General features: G+C 33.8%; 1 protein-coding gene across 6 annotated transcripts in view; it reads left to right on the top strand.

The window, feature by feature from the left end:
* Positions 1–17,705, top strand: part of KCNT2 (potassium sodium-activated channel subfamily T member 2) — a 369,675-nt gene that overhangs the window by 137,620 nt on the left and 214,350 nt on the right. For all 6 annotated transcript variants that reach the window (XM_057529788.1, XM_057529796.1, XM_057529784.1 and 3 more), the window contains 3 exons: positions 6,667–6,741; positions 7,977–8,060; positions 10,865–10,959. In XM_057529788.1, the coding sequence (XP_057385771.1) occupies positions 6,667–6,741; positions 7,977–8,060; positions 10,865–10,959 (254 nt within the window). The remainder of the gene's footprint in view (positions 1–6,666; positions 6,742–7,976; positions 8,061–10,864; positions 10,960–17,705) is intronic.

Raw genomic sequence — 17,705 nt, 5'->3', positions numbered from 1 at the left:
CTGCCATTTATAAAATGAGAGCAAAGACCTAGCAGGTAGAGCTAGATGACATATAATATTTTCATTCTGACCTTCATAAACATTAATGTCTAGATGGAGGAGAGGTTCATGGTAAATGAGTCCTGTGTGTTACAACACAAAAGATAAAAAGGAGTTAGGTGACATTGGAAGGATAGGTTGCTGTTAATTACCTTCTTTTCCATTCATATATTCAGTCAAACTCATGAACTCTTCTGACCTTTTCAATAAACTGTTGGATACATTTTTTGGAATGAAAAAATTAAATAATTGATAACTATTTATGGCATATATATAAGGCAAATCCATACAGCAGAACTTCAAATGAGGTCCTTCTCTCAAATTAGACTTTTAAGAAAAATTATAGACAGGTATGCAGAAATGGATATTGTATTAGTAATGAAATCCATTTCTAATATTGCTCTTTGATATTTCTAGTTCTGAAATATCAATAGCAAATCAACATACAATTTTCTCATATTTGTTTACATCTGCATGTATATACAGATAATGTATATATTTACACATACAACATATATGTCTATATGCGATATTTTAAAATAAATTTAATACTTTATTTGTAAGTACTTTATAGTTCTTAAAATTAGACTTTCTAAAATAAGCATGACTTAATTCTTAACAATTAAAAAAGTTTAAACTATCATGGAGACTATAGTTTTTTTAAAATCAAAAGACTAATGAATAAAAGCAAAATGAGCAAAAACTCTTAAAAGTGTATGTTGAGGTTAGCAGATAATAACTTACAAATCCCTGATATCCACTTATTTTGTCCTCTGTCATACAGAATTGCAGGTCTGAAGTTAAATCATCATTCAGTTCATGTTTATTTATTGCTATTTGTCAAAAGAGTCGCAGGGATTGCCCAAGAGGGAAGTTCTTATTCTTCTGTCAGATAGATACCCTCTATTTCTTTATCAGCTGCTTTCAAAATAGAACTCTATTTATACACACACATTCATTAACTCAAAAGGAAACAAAAACACACCCTGGCGTAATTTCCAAATCTCTGAAAACAAAAGTTCAGCACACCTAGAAGGCTTTGGTTAAATCTATAATTCTTTTTTCTATACAGTAATCGCTTTATAAAAAGCAACAGTTTTGAAATGTTAACATCATGATGGGCTTATTTCTGGAAAGAACAAAGGATTTGGACTAGGACGCCTAGATCCTGGTGATTCTACTTACCATGCCATGCAAATGGTAAATCTGAATGTTGTTGAGTTTACATTCAGAAATACAAAAGACTGCCATAGAGTTACTCCACAATTTAAACTCACTGAAGGAAAGTAAGTTATTAGTCTTTTTGGTTAAATATTTTAAATATAGGTATCCTTAATATTATAGAAGAAAATGCTTTTTAAAAGTCCCATGTTCCAACCTGGGCTAACAACAACTAAATTACCATAAGTCTTATAATTTTTAAAGTGCTTTTTAGAGTTACCTAGGTAATAGTTCCAAACTTGCACCTTCTTCTATGATAAAAATAAAAGCCTGATACATCTTAGAAAATCACCTATTGTCCTGCATTTTTATTGGTTAAGGAAAGTTACATCCATACCAAATGTTATAGAATGGTTAGATTAGGTTTTATTTATATTTTACTGAATTCTGTCAATAAGAAGAGGAACACAGAGAGCTCTACACGCTTAGAACAGGAAAAACTACTTTTTAGAAACTTTTTTTTTCTTTAGGTTACCTTTTGGAAGAAGACTAATGCCTTTCATCTCGTTCAGGAAAATAAGATTAAGTGAAACAGGTATTTAACTTAATTTTGAAAGGCATGTGCCTGCCTTTTGGATCTTATTTCATGTTTCTCTATGTAGCGGCATTCTCCGGATTTAGGCTTTCTTTTTTCACTATAATTACTTTTATCATGTGGATTTATATGACGCAGGCCCATGGGGACTCTCTAATAGCCAGTGCAACTTTTGGATAATTTTTCTATCTATTTTTCATCGGCTCATTTTAGGGGAGATAATTTATGAACGTTCAGCAGACAACCTGAGATCTTAGAATTAAACCTAATGAATATAATCGAAATGTATTCGCTTATTTTTAGCAATGAGTACATTGCCTCCCTGTATAATTTTAGATTGCGAAAATTAGTCCTCAGGGGGAAATTCCTTATTTGCTACAACACACACATACACAAACATACACACACATTAGCTATGAATCAACGGGAGTGTGTTTGACATAATGCAGTTCTAGTTTTTATTGAGGAGCTTCAGACTGTCAAGGACTGTGCTAGGAACAGAGCAAAGAATCCTGAACTAAACAGATGCTCTCACCTGGACCTCATGACATTAAAATCAAGTGTTGATTAACTATATAAAAACAAACTGCAAAAAGGAATGAGAAGGATGTTGATGAAGATCGAAAAACCTAGTGTGGGAATCTGATCTTGTCTGGTGTGTGTGCAATGAGGGGGCAAGGAAAGCCTCAAAAGACTCAAAAGATTTTGAGTTAAGAGCTGAAAGATGTGTGCGAATTAACTAGACAAAGGGAAATTGGAAAGGAAGGTGGAGATTCTCCAAGTCTCTTAAAAAGCACGTGCCAAGGCCCTGGCATATATAAGGAGTGGAAGGTCTTTGGAAAGAATGATCTTTAAAATTCGGGTGGAGAGGTCAAGGAGAGCTAAATGATATGTTGCCTTGTAGGTTGTAATAGAATCTGTGTTTCGCTGTGCAAGTGTCTGAATTGTTCAAGAGTTTCAAAGTGAGTGGGGGTGGCGTGGGGTGAGGGGTAGGGATTGGCACATGAGATGTGCCTTAGAAACGTATTCCTGGTAACACTGTGGGAGGTGAATGGGAATGGGGCAAGAAGGAAGGGGAGGAGACCCGTTAGGAGGCTGGAGTGGGATTAGCGCTAGAATGAGAACCAGACGACTCAAGATCCGTATATGAATCAGGAAGTCTTATTGACGAGTTATTCTTGTTTAGCATGTGAAAGGAAGGTGTAAAGAGTTTCTCCAGAATTTTTGGTTTCTGTTACTGGAGAACCGGTCAGGGCAAACATCATAAATTTTACTTTTAGGTAGTCTATTTTATTGGCATAGAGTTGCTTGTTAGTCTCTTATGATCCTTTGTGTTTCTGTGGTGTCTGTTGTAACTTCTCTTTTTTCATTTCTAATTGTATTGATTTGAATCCTCTCCCTTTTTTCCTTGATGAGTCTGGCTAAAGGTTTATCAATTGCATTGATCTTCTTGAAGAACCAGCTTTTAGTTTCACTGATCTTTGCTATTGTTTTCTTCGTCTCTATTTCATTTATTTCGATCTTTATGATTTCTTTCCTTCTACTATCTTTGGGTTTTGTTTGTTCTTCTTTCTCTAGTTGCTTTAGGTATAAGGATAGATTGTTTATTTGAGATTTTTCTTGTTTCTTGAGGTAGGATTGTATTGCTATAAACTTCCCTCTTAGAAGTGCTTTTTCTGCATCCCATAGGATTTGGATTGTCGTGTTTTCATTGTTGTTTAAATTTTACTTTTAGACATATTACCCACAAGGTGCCTTTGAGGCATCTGTGTGAAGCAGTGGATTAGGCAGTGGAGATCTGAAAGAGATTCTCAGATAGAATATTGATCTGAGCTAGAGATACAACATTGGTTTATTATTGACGATATGTTGAAGTTGACACATAGATGAGATTACCTAAGTTGGGTATATAGCCAAGTACTCTTGAAATTCTTTCTTCCAGAAAATTTCTGTTGAGCTTTGTGGCCATAAGTTTAACAACTTATTTATAATTGCACCAGGAAGGCTTTAAACAATAATATTCTTCTCGGGGGTTTCCATTTGGATCCAATAGAAAGAAATATAAATGTTTAAGTTCAAAAATTAATTATACCAAGAAGGGAAGAATATGTATAAAATATTTGAAAGTTTCATTTATTCATTAACATGCTTATTGAGTCCAAATGTCATATAAACAAATAAGTTTTATAAAATGTTACAAACATGTATCCAGGTAGTTAGTGGTGAAGGTATGGGGACTGAGACATTCCAAGCAGAGGGAGAAGTGTGTGAGCAAAGTTGTAAAAGTATGAAATAGCCTAGTGTGTTCAGAGAACTGCATCAAAATCAGTTCTACATGTGATGAATCTGTAGCTAAATTCAAGGTGGGCTAGGAATATAGTAGGTACAAACCAAACCAGTAGCCAGAGTCCAAATTATGAAGCTTCATATGATGTAATGAGGAGTTTGGATGTTAATATGATGGCAATGGAAACTCGGCATTTTAGAAAGAATTCTCTGGCTTTAATATGGAAGATAAATCAGAAGTGAACCCAACCAAGTCACATACCAGTCATGAGACTCTTTTACTGGTTTGAGAAAAAATCATAAAAATCAAATTGGTGTGTTATAAATGGAAATGAAGAGGGACATTAGAGATAGAAAGGCTTTTGGTTTACTATGAACTAAACTTTCCAGTGTGCCACAGCTAAGAAAACTAACGCTAATCTTGCTGTGTATTCATAGAAAGATCCTGCCGTATGACCAGTGGTAACTGTACCCATACCACCCCCTCCCACACACACAACTCCATCCTGCCGTCTTCTTCTGGTCACATCAGTCTCTTTTCCTGTGCAGAATCATTGACATCAAGGAACGATGTACAATGACAAGTAAAAACACAGAAGGGAAAGAGTAAGCCAAGTGTTAAGCATTCTGGAAACTGAGTCATGTAAAAAACTGATGAAAAAAAATGGTAATGTTAACCTGCACAATAAAAGATAGGAGCTTCACATAATTAAAATCAATTATAAATGGTTTGTTGAATAGGTTGGCCTGACTCAGTGCAAGTAGGAAAAGGCTTTAGTTTTCCTACCTTTCTCCTTCAAATTCAGTCATTGTCCTTATGAGCCATGCTCATCAGATGAAATCTTGGGCAGATATCTTAGCTTTTTTAGACTTTTCAGTCGCAATGCAAATCTCAGTTTAGTACTTAAGAAATTATGATCAGTATGTAAAAGTTTAAAATTCTTATCCAGTTTTAGCTTTTTCTTGGCCTGGAACCACATGGGGCAGGGGATCATCTTGGGGGCCATCTCCTCTTTCCCCCTCCTCCCTGATTTTGGTCCCTCAGGGCTGTGGAGGCACGGGGAGAAGTGAGGTCAGCTTCTGGGACGAAGTTGCCTGACTGGCACAAGAACGGTCTGCGGTTGGGTTGCTCTGATGGCAGGTCCAAACGGGGCTTATGTGGTTCTCCCGAGGCCTTTGGCCAAAGCTCCTTGATGCCTCAAGCCTCGGGCTGGCCACTAGGGCTCTGACCCATGTCCCTGTAGGGACACAGCCCTCCTGAGTGTGAACTTAGAATGACCATAAGTTTCATTCTTTAGGGTCTATATCTCATCCCCAGAAAATAAGTACCTCTTAGGATTGGCATAAGTGTGGCCTGTTCTCATCTTAACCCTCTTTCTCTTTGCTCTGCTGTTTTTTGATGATGTTTTACGCATTCGCCAAATGCGGCCCCCATGTCTGAGCCAGCTGTCTGAGTGGTTCACCCGAGCTCTCCTCACTGAGCTGGCTGTGGTGAGGGAAGTACCACAGCACCCTTGTGTCTCTACACAGAGGAGGTCTCATTGCTTCTGTTTCTTCCACCAGCTCCCTCCGCCACTCTTTATACAGCTTGCAGACGGGTGATGAACCAATGATAACAAAACCTCTTTAGCACACAGACGATTGCTGATCCAGAACTTGCCTTGTGAAGTGGAGGTGTTTTACATCATTGTAATGTTTTAAGGCTCTGGGACCTCAAGAAAAATAAAGAATCCCAATATTATAGCCAGTGTCATAAAATAATTAGACATTACAAGGAGTCAGATTTCAAATTGCCTTACTAATGGGTAGTTCTTTTTTTCATAGATGAATAAACTGCTTTAGGAAGTTCTGAGTTCTTTTTTGCTAGACACTGTTCAAGAAAGTTTCAGGAATGACCTGTTAGTCAGTGCAGTGGCCCAGAGCTGCACAATTAGAAGGGCCTGTGCTTGTTTTAATGCTCTGATGTCACCTTCTTGAAATTATTCATAATTTGTTAATAAGAGGCCCTGCATTTTCATGTTGCCCTTAGCCCCACAAATTAGGTAGCCAGGCCTGATTAATATTGTTGCACTATGTGGGTTGGAAGATTAGAATCCAGAAGATTGAGAAAATCCTCCCTTTAAATTTTATTAATCTAAAAACAATGTTAATTCCAAGGAACATTGTTATATGTTTGTATTTGTGAACTATTTGATATGCTTTAAAATTTGTGAATGTAATTATTATAGTAAAAAAATTAAGACAGTCGCTTTTTCATTGATTCTGTAAGGTTTTTTAATGTGTTTTATTTTTACTAGTAACTTTTCTTCCATGAAATATGATATGATTAAAATGTGTTATGTGCAATATTCAAGGATTACTACAAACATTTGTTTTACTTCTTAAACTGACTACAAAATTGAGAGGGCACAATTACATTCAGCAAAATAATCTCTAAAAGTCATTGCTACATTTCTAAATAATGATTTGGTATTCTGTTAATGTAAGCATCCTTATTGCTAGAGAAATTCTGATGCTGTCTTTTTCCCCCTTTAATGGGATTCAGTTATAATTGACTTTCATTTTTACTCATTCTTTCTTGGAAGGGAAACATCTGGGAACAGATTTTACGAATACCCTTCATCTTGGAAATAATTAATGCGGTTCCCTTCATTATCTCAGTAAGTCCTAAAAGAATCTTTAAAAGAAATAAGTTTTTTATTAGACATAAAGTCTTTAAATCTAAATAGTAATAGATAACATATTAGCTCAGATGAATGAATTTAGACTTTGTTATTGTTTTAAATCATGGTATTAAAAAATAAATAGTAAAATCAGTTGGATAACTGGGTTGTGAAATTAAGTGAAAATTAATGAGATTTAGTACAATAGCAAAATGAAATGCTTTTTAGAAATATATGCTCTAGAGGTGCCGTTTTAACAAGTGTCAGTATTGTCTAAACAGAGCAGGAATTAATCACTCCATTTCTTGTGTATATTGTGGAATTTAAAAAAAAATAGAAACCAAGTAAAACCAAGTATTTATAAAAGTTTCTCATGCTAAGAATATGTTTATCTCGAGCTTAACCACAGGATTTCCAAAGTCCAGTGCTCTTTTTACTAAGGAAGTTGCCATCAGCCACACAACCAGTAATTTGCTTCTTTATCAAAGTCTGTGGAGGACCAATTCCACAGTGATCCTGTTTAACTACAGAATATGTAGCTAGCACTTTCCCATTGCAAAATTAGGTCTTAATCTCTATTTGATAAAGTTACAGTAATATCTGTACTGGTAATATGCTTTCTAACACCTTATTTGTTTGAATTTTATTTGGAAAATTATGAAAATAAGTCCATACGATCTGAAGCTGTTGCTCAGTTCTGACAATTGTTTTAATTTGAGTGATTTATCTAGAGGAGCAACTGGCCCCAGATTGAATGACTGGCTAATTAAATATAATTCCAATGGAGTACAGTTCCCCAGTGTCACTAAGAATGTTTGAATCTGCAGAGACTAAGTGGTAATGCTATGAAAAACTAAAGCTCTGTCTCCTTACATCTACTTTTTACTTTCAGTTGCAGGAAAGAAAGAGGTGATGTCTATTATAAACTGTCACACTAAAAGATTTAGTGATCGAATTAGCACAGTTATAGCTGACATCCTGTGAGAGCTGATTATTTTCATTCTGCTTCTACAATAATTTTCCTAAGAATTTTTCCTTAAGTAAGACTTAGAGAATGAATGAAAAGATCCTGTCTGCCTTTTGCACTTCAATAGTCATATGAGTTTAAAGTATTTGCCACATGTTTTAGATCATTCTATTGTTTTTAATAACTTATTTCTGTTTCACATTTCTTCTCAATCATATCGATTTCTTGCTTTGAGATAAAAGTTTAGTTTTGATTTGTTTTCCAGATATTCTGGCCTTCCTTAAGAAATCTATTTGTCCCAGTCTTTCTAAACTGTTGGCTTGCCAAACATGCCTTGGAAAATATGATTGTAAGTATAAAAGACAAGTGCAAAGACAAAAATATTTTTCAACACTCCATTATTTCTTACCTCATTAAAGTGACGTGTTGCATAAATGTCTAAGCTAATAGATCCCAAGTCTGCTTATATCCTAATCAGAATGAAAAGTCATAAAATGCCCCTATTGCCAAGTCCCTTCCTTCATAAGGCCCTATGAACTGGCAAACAAAAATAGTTCAGATATTCCAAATATCACCAAACCAAAGCTAACTGCTGTTCGGACTGGTCCAACTAATAAGCCAATTTCCTGAAGACAAACAGCCTTCCCTACTAAGGCAATCTCGATGTATAATGGGACCCCTGGTTTTAAGGCTTCAGGAGGTAACATTGTCAAACTGTTCTTAACTGTAGGTAGTCTCACAGTACATAAAAATCTATGGGGTTTTGTAAGACCCTATATTGGAGCCAGAAGGCCCTCATGTAAAGTCACCTTTTTAGGCTGGGTTGGGTTGGGAGTAGGATATTAGGAGGGAGAAAGGGAAGCAGGAAAGAAGAGATGCAGAACTCAGAGTTATGCCATAGTTGCATTTTGCCCAAGGCGGACCCTGTTCAGAAGGACTGATTTATAACTATGACCAAAATCTATTTGCTATAATAGGCTTGGACACTTATGAGTGAGCTTGCTGTTTGGTCATTTATTCTACAGGTGTTAATAGGAGTCCACTCTATGTTAAGTGCTCTGATAAGATAAGCAAATGATTCAACTTCTTTGCTAATGTCTTCATCTTCAAAAGAGAATAAAAGTACCTACATACAGGCTTGCTGTGAGAATTAAATGAACTTATTAATACATGCATATATATGTATGTGTAAAATCTTGTATCTAGCATAAACATAGTAAGGGCTCAATATTATTAATTTTATCACACAGAAATTAAATTTGTTTGGAGGCAAACTTGTTTTTCTTTCAAATACCTTTTTTTTTTTTAACATCTTTATTGGAGTATGATTGCTTTACAAGGTAAATAGCTTTTTAATAGAAATTATGACACAAGTTGTGGCCAAAAGGAATATCTGGATAACATTTGAATATTCACAACCAGATGAATATTTCTAAACATCTGTGTTAAGAAGTAACCCCTGGAGCCTCATGAAAGTTCATGGCTAAGAAGGGGATAGTGTAGCCTGTGGATGGTTTGTGGAAACATCAGGCTGTCTTAACTGTCCAAAAAAATACTATTTCACTAAATATAGATTGCCTAATTTCCTAATGAAAAAAAATACTCCAGGAAAAAATAAACGTCTTTGCTAATTTGCGTTTATTAGCTGTTGGAAAAAGTAACCTAACCAAGAGAGGAATCATTAGTCAGTCGTTGAGAGTAGAAGTAGTGCTTTACATTATTAATTTAGGATTCATTTTCCATCATAGCTCTATATTTTACTTCTCCTCTCCGTGGTTGCTAAATTTTAATTTATTTTTCTGTTCATTAACACCTCTGTTAGATGAAAGTAAGAGATGCGAGGTGAAATTCTAGTCAACTTAGTTTGTTTTTATTATAGTTCTGGTTAAATGTGTGGTAGAGGAAGATAAACTATGGCTCATTGAGACTTTTCTTGTATTGATGAAGTTATTTATCTTATGCAGTCCTGATATGCAGACTGTTAAAATGTTATTATAAAACATTTATACAACAGGAAACCATAAAATAAAACATTATGCAAAACTACAAACCTTCCACACAGACTAAGCACTAGTAATAATTTATATTCTTCTAATATTTTCTATGAAAACACACACACACACACAATTGTATATTTAATTTTATAATTTGAATTTTTTGTCATATAATAGTATGTGGTGGACAGGTTCCTATGTCATTAAATATTCCTGTTCAAACCATTTTTAATGGATGCATCTAAATCTGCTATCTAGTTTTGATCAATTTATTTAACCATTTTTCTATTGCATTTTTAGTTACTTTAATAGTAATGGACATTCATTATTTCACGTAATAAATATTATAATTGTGTAATAAAGATGAACATACATAAGTATTTGATTTCCATCTCATAATTTTCATGTGGTTAGCTTTTAGAAATTATGTTATGGAGTAAATACTAATTAAATGAATGAATCCATGAAGTAGAAAGGGCATACTTGTGAATTTTGACCTGTATTACCAAATTACTTTCAAGAAATTTATAACAAATTACATGAGCAGTATTATATATGAGTGCTTGTTTTTTGCATATTAAATAACAGTGGGTATTATTATTTTCAGTGTTTTTCAATTGGAAAATAAAATTATATCTTGAATTCACATTTCTCTTAATATGAATGAAATTAATCTAAAAATGTTCATTGGCTATATAATTTTTTATTTTTATGATACATCGCCTGGCATAATTCATGTTATTTTTCCTGATTCAGAGAATGAGATATGGTTGTAGTTTGATCCAGCTATTACTTTCCCCTTAATTGAACATATTATTTTCTGATCTTTTAAAATTAGAATTTTCCACAAGAGAGCATACTCAGCGTGGAGGGCTTTTGGGGAGTCAGTGTAACAACTCTACAGATGTTTGTAAGGCGAGTAAACTAAAATTTGGTGCTTTGGTGGTCTCCCACAGTATTATCTTGGTAATATGAATGTTACAGTAAGGTTATTCAGACCAAGGCAAAAACGAAAATATGCTGCTATATCCATTTAAAATATATGTGTTGAGTATGCACAAGATAGTTGAAATGTAATACATAGTAATAAATGTAACAAAACTCATGAATACATAGTATCTATCAAAATTTAAAATATGCTTGTTCTGTATTATTTCAGAATGATCTACACAGAGCCATTCAGCGTACACAGTCTGCAATGTTTAATCAAGTTTTGATTTTAATATCTACATTACTATGCCTTATCTTCACCTGGTAAGATCATACATATCAGCATTTTTATTATGTTTTGTTTTAATTATAGTTCTACAAAAACATATAATAAACCACTTTAATTAGGATTAGACTACAATAAATGAATAGATAAATATTCACTATAAAAAGTAACGGTCACCTACAGAAATAGCAGTAAAATCCTTACTTCAGTCTTAAGGAAAAAAACAAGAAAGCACATCAGTCATTTGGTATTGATATTTACTGCAGCTCTGAGGTTTTTCCAAATGCTGCAAACAACCAGATCACAAGGATTTGTACTGCATGCCACAGCTGTCAAACAAGAATTTTTCCTTCAAACTGCTGGCATGGGGGTGCCCTCATCTTTCCATAATCTTCAAGGCAGAACCGCTGTTGAGAACACTGCCCCTGCCCGTCCCTGTCTGCCTGCCCCTCCGCCCCCGGTGTTCTCTCAGGCATCCAGGCAGAAAGCGAGGGCAGACACGACAGTGCGAGGCAACTGGTACGTTGCTTTAGTATAGAAAACAGTCTTTTTTCCTTTTTACGAACTAATTTTTAATTTTTTTTAATTTTTATTTCTTTTAAACATCTTTATTGGAGTATAATTGCTTTACAATGGTGTGTTGGTTTCTGCTGTATAACAAAGTGAATCAGCTATACATATACATATATCCCCATATCTCTTCCCTCTTGCGTCTCCCTACCACCCTCCCTAACCCACCCCTCTAGGTGGTCACAAAGCACCGAACTGATCGCCCTGTGCTATGTGGCTGCTTCCCACTAGCTATCTATTTTACGTTTGGTAGTGTATATATGTCCATGACACTCTCTCCCTTCTTCCCAGCTTACCCTTCTCCCTCCCCGTGTCCTCAAGTCCATTCTCTACGTCTGCGTCTTTATTCCTGTCCTGCCCCTAGGTTCTTCAGAACCATTTTTTTTTTCTTTTTTAGATTCCATATATATGTGTTAGCATACGGTATTTGTTTTTCTCTTTCTGACTTACTTCACTCTGTATGACAGACTCTAGGTCCATCCACCTCACTACAAATAACTCAATTTCGTTTCTTTTTATGGCTGAGTAATATTCCATTGTATATATGTGCCACATCTTCTTTATCCATTCATCTGTCGATGGACACTTAGGTTGCTTCCATGTCCTGGCTATTGTAAATAGAGCTGCAATGAACATTGTGGTACATGACTCTTTTTGAATTATGGTTTTCTCAGGGTATATGCCCAGTAGTGGGATTGCTGGGTCGTATGGTAGTTCTATTTTTAGTTTTTGAAGGAACCTCCATACTGTTCTCCATAGTGGCTGTATCAATGTACATTCCCACCAACAGTGCAAGAGGGTTCCCTTTTCTCCACACCCTCTCCAGCATTTATTGTTTGTTGATTTTTTGATGATGGCCATTCTGACTGGTGTGAGGTGATACCTCATTGTAGTTTTGATTTGCATTTGTCTAATGATTAGTGATGTCCAGCAGTATTTCTTCTTTTGGAATGAGAAATGATGCACTGCCCATATGGATTCATGCAGAGCCTTACTAGAGAAAAAAAAATGTGAAAATCAAAAAATGAGGTAGAATGATATGTCTGTTTTTCAACTTAATTTTGTGTAATTGTGCTCTGACCTGGATTTGACCTATTGAGAAAGAGAAAAAGCTAACTAGGAAGTACTACAATAGGAAGAATGCCTTCATCACTAGTACAATACTATTTTTAGATTAAAGTATAGCTATAGATATATGTATGTAAATATAGTTGTAGGTATAGCAATATAACTATTACACCTAAGTAGTATGCAATTAATTCCTCTATTAAATGGATTTAAAATATGTTTTATTGCATACTTTTATATTTAAAAAGTAAACATTTTAGGATATTCCATGCCTTTAAATATAAAATACCCCTTTAAAATGGACACAATGCCATCTTATCATTTAATTTTTTTTTAACTCTTCACAAATTGTTTTTATTATTTACCTAGTAAATATCTAACTGCATAAATTTGAAATACGAACAGTAATGCCTTCTCTTCTAATGTCACAAAAAGTTCTTAATTTTAAGGTACATAATTTAGATAATTTAGGAATTTTCTCATTTTACTTAAGGAAAAGTATTATTTAAAATTAAAATTTTTATATACCTATGCACATGCTACTTTCTCAATTGCTGGAAAATTACAGAAAGTAAAATGAATAAGTCTAAATATTATGGGAGTCTGTTAAAGTAAATTTGGTAAAGAGGTAATTGAAATTTTAATGCAAAAAGTAAGGACAGATTATTTTTGTATGATAACACTTAGTCCAGTACTTTGGTTCTGGAGGCATCCTCATCACAGTGAACTACCCACAGTGGGCTCTCTATTTGCTCTTACTTTCTGCCTATACATCTATTTCTTGAGTACTTTTTATTTTCAAAGGAAACAACTACACAAATTTTGCCACTTTCTTATGCCACAGTTCTGTGCTAGATAAAGGGTTTTCATGATCTATATGTAATTTCCATTATGCAGTTTATTTGTCACTTTAATCATTTGTGTTTCACTTTTTGTTTTATTTGCAATTATAGTTACTTTGTTGTTGTTGTGTGTATGTATGTTTAAACTTTAGACATTTGAGTGGTAGTTTTGACAGGTATTATCTAATGTTAAAGCTGTCACCAATACGTGGATATGAGTCTACCTTTTAATGTGCAATTATTATATAGAGTTAGTTTAGGTACATAAAATGTTTTTGTTTTTAATCACACGTACTCAATACATTTACATTAATATGTTTTAAAATTATAATATCGAGGATGGAAAAACTGAAGTTTGATCTCTTTGTGTATTCTTCTCTAGCATTACAAGCAAAATGTCTTCATAAATCATGATCATCATAGTAAGGTAGAATAAGTCTTATTCGAATTCACCATTGATGGTGGGGTTATCTACAAGAAAAATATGAACAATGATACATTACTAATGCTATATCATCAGGCTATTTTACCAAAGAGTTACAACACACATATTATAAAATACAAATATACACAAAGATACAAGAACTTACACAAATAGAAACATCTAGGTAGTCTGTCCAAGATTGTTACATCAGCTTAATACTGTTGGAGACAAAGTTTGCTTATATCTTGTTTTCAGCCATTCTCAAAACAGGGTTTCCATGGTTTAGTATGGCTGCTTTGCTCTTGCCATTACATCCTAACTCCATCCTTAGGAAAGAAGAATATAAGGCACAACCCAGAAATTGTGTGCATAACTTAGGCTAGAATTTGGTCATATACCCACACAATAGCTGCAGGGGATCTGCAAAAATGTAGTCTGGCGGGGCAACAAATACCCAGTTGAATATTATATTATCAAGAAAAAGAAAAATGCGACACTGTGGAACAATAAGCAGTCTCTGGCAATGATAAGTCATAAACGTTTACATGTACACTGTTTGTTTAAAACTCAAGGCTATACTAATTTGGAGGCCTTGGGCAAATTACTTATTTATCTAGCCTTGTTTTCCACATCATTAAATGAGTACAACATTAATCACCCTATAAGATTTTTGTGTTTTTTTCAAATGAGGATTAAATTGGATATGTTTATAAAATGTCTGTCTAGCAGAGGGCATGGCATATGGTGTAAACACTCCAAAAATTTTAATTTCAAAAGTCCTCTTTATACAAGATGATTGAATTATCACGTGAACCTGCAAAAAGAGATTTACTTTAAAATGTTTAAGCATAGTAATTTGTTAATAATACTACGAAACTGAATCAGGATGCCTAAAAATGATTCTAGGCAGCAGACAGGGGACTGACTACTTTTTTTTTTTCCCTTCCAGTTTTATTGGGAAATGATTGACATACAACATTATACAAATGTAAGGTGTATAGGATAATGATTTGCTTATATACATCATGAAATAATTGCCATGATAAGTTTAGTGACTATCTATCATCTCATATAAATATAAAATAAAAGAAAAAAATTTCCTTGTGATGGGAACTCAGGATTTATTCTCTTAACAATTTTCATATATAACAGAGCAGTGTTAATTATATTGATATTAATCCTGATTTACATTACATCCGTGGTACTTATTTATCTTATAACTGGAAGTTTGTACCTTTTGACCACCATCATCATCATACAAAGATACTACATTATTATTGACTATATTCCCCATGCTGTACATTTCATTCCCGTGACTCATTTATTTTGTAACTGTAAGTTTGTACCTCTTAATTCTCCTCATCTATTTCATGCAGTCCCCAGACCCCCTCCCCTCTGGCAACCACCTGTTTGTTTTGATATGTTTGTTCATTTGTTTTGTTTTTTTAGATTCCACATATAAGTGAAATCATACATTATTTGTCTTTCCCTGTCTCACTTAATACCCTCTGGGTTCATCCATGTTGCCACAAATGGCAAGATTTCATTCTTTTTTTATGGCTGAGTAATATTCCATTATATATATATGTATATATATGTATGTATATATATGTTTGTGTGTATATGTACATATTTTTATATGTATATTTGTAAATATTTGTATGTATATATATTTGTATCTATGTATGTATATATATATACACACATATATATTCCATTGTGGTGAAATTAGTCATAATTAATTGCTGTTAAGTTATATCATAGAGCAAGTCTATCATTGCTTTTCCAAATCAGAACTTTTAATACATACATTAAATTTTAAGCCCCAAATGATTCAGGAACTAATATTTGATGAAGTGGCTCTGTTGTTGATGGATCTCACCATCTTAATATTACCCTTTTGGAAAGCTGCTGTATGGTTTTAAAATGTATCTTGTAAAAAAAAAAAAATGTATCTTGTCTTCAACATTATGAACATTAAAAAGGACTATCATTAAGCATTCGTCTATAAGAGACACCATGCTCAGTGCCAAACTGAAATAAAAATTAGGCTACTGACCCCTCCCTGTAGGGAATGTGCTCAGAATTGCTTTTCCTGTCATTGTAATGGAATTTCACTAATCTTCCCACGTGTCGGCTGTGTGCCCCTCCTGATCAGTAATACATGCTTCCAAGACAGCTGGAAATTGTGATTCAGCCTGTGTCTCTGTAACAAAGCAGAGACAACTGGTCCATCTGGTAATTAAGTGCATGACTTTAGCTTAATTATCAGCATATTCTAACCAATAATAAGTACTCTAATTTATAATGCATTTGGTGTTTCTAATTTTACACTAGTAGACTTATTTTTGCACCTACTTTGATTCAAAATTTTTATTTGAATATGTAGTACATATTTTCATATTATTTTGTAGAGTTATAAAACAAAGAGCTATATTAGGTTAGTGGATATTTTGTGTTTTAGTCCAATGGAAAAAAATTTATTTTACCTCCTCAGTCTTATTTAAGGAGAAAATGAACCTATTACATTATTAACATGCTTAATTCAAAAGTATTTGGGATTTTCCTGTGCATCTTTGATTAATACTTATTGAATACTGGATGCTTAAGTTCTTGAACTCTATTTACTGAATTGACTCTTAAGGCAAAGAGCTACTTGGGAAGTGGACAGAGAGAAGCTAAGTACTGTAGTTTGGAGAAAGTGTTATAACATGGTCTAGCAGTACAGCACCATCGTGATACTTGATTACTAGTTTTGTTTGGTCACATTTGTTTTGCTTATATTACAAATGAACGACAGAAAGTGCATTTGTCTAAAGATCTGGCAACTGACTAACAGTCCCCAGGCTTGTTTCACACTAGAACAAATAGAAAACTATTTGTCCCAACTCAATTTTGCATAAGTGAGCAGCCAAGTTTTAGGCAGTTAATTAACCAAGTAAGGTGAATTCAAATTGAGGAAAAGCGGAATATGGTTATTGAATGTATATAAATAATAATAATGTAATTATTATTGAAATAAAAATCTAAGACACATGGTTTTGAATTAAAATTCTGCAACAAATAAGCAATTTTTGAAATATGACAATAATGTATAGTTATTTTCAAACATCAAATACTGAGAATAATGGCTAACATTTCAAGGGGTTCCTATGTGTTAGGCACTTTTCTGAGCACATGTATTAACTAATTTAACCTTTAACAGCTTATAAGGTAAGTTCTATTGTCCTTATTTTATAGATGAAGAAACTTTGAGGCACAAAGTAGTAAAGGAATTTGCAAAAGAAGTAAAACAACTAAGTATATCTATCTTAAATATCCACTTATCTACTGTAAGCTGTGCTAAGACTTCAGGAAAAAATAAAGGCATTACCTACAAATGAATAAGAATCAATCTGATATCCATGTTCTCATCTGAGTTAAAAGTTTCTAAAACACAGTTCACAAGTTTCCAAGAAAAATTGATTTAGAACCTAAACTTTGATAGAATTTAAGCCCTCATTGAATTATGAGAATAATGTAGTTATTTTCAGATATACAAGAACTTAGAAAGTATGCTACCTATGTAGCATTAAACATGTATTACAAAAATAAGAAAAAAAAGATATAGGAAAAAATATATATGTTATGAGAAGCAGTGGTATGTGCAACAGGTACTCATTGGATCTGGCTCTGCGAAACCCCATCTTCACACTTCATTTTATCAGAAGTGTAGTTGAAGATTTATCCAAGCAGAGGCGGAGACCCCATTTTTATTGTCCATGGTGAAGACACCTAGCCAAGGGAGGTTTCCACTTAGAAGATGGGGTAAAGGTGTGAGAGAAAGCCAGTTGTCATACCACAGTAATTGAGAATCAACGACTTCTGATGGTCTTTAGGA

The sequence above is a fragment of the Balaenoptera acutorostrata genome, chromosome 1 (assembly GCF_949987535.1).
Source record: "Balaenoptera acutorostrata chromosome 1, mBalAcu1.1, whole genome shotgun sequence".
Taxonomy (NCBI): domain Eukaryota; kingdom Metazoa; phylum Chordata; class Mammalia; order Artiodactyla; family Balaenopteridae; genus Balaenoptera; species Balaenoptera acutorostrata.
This window is presented reverse-complemented; position numbering and strand designations above follow the sequence as displayed.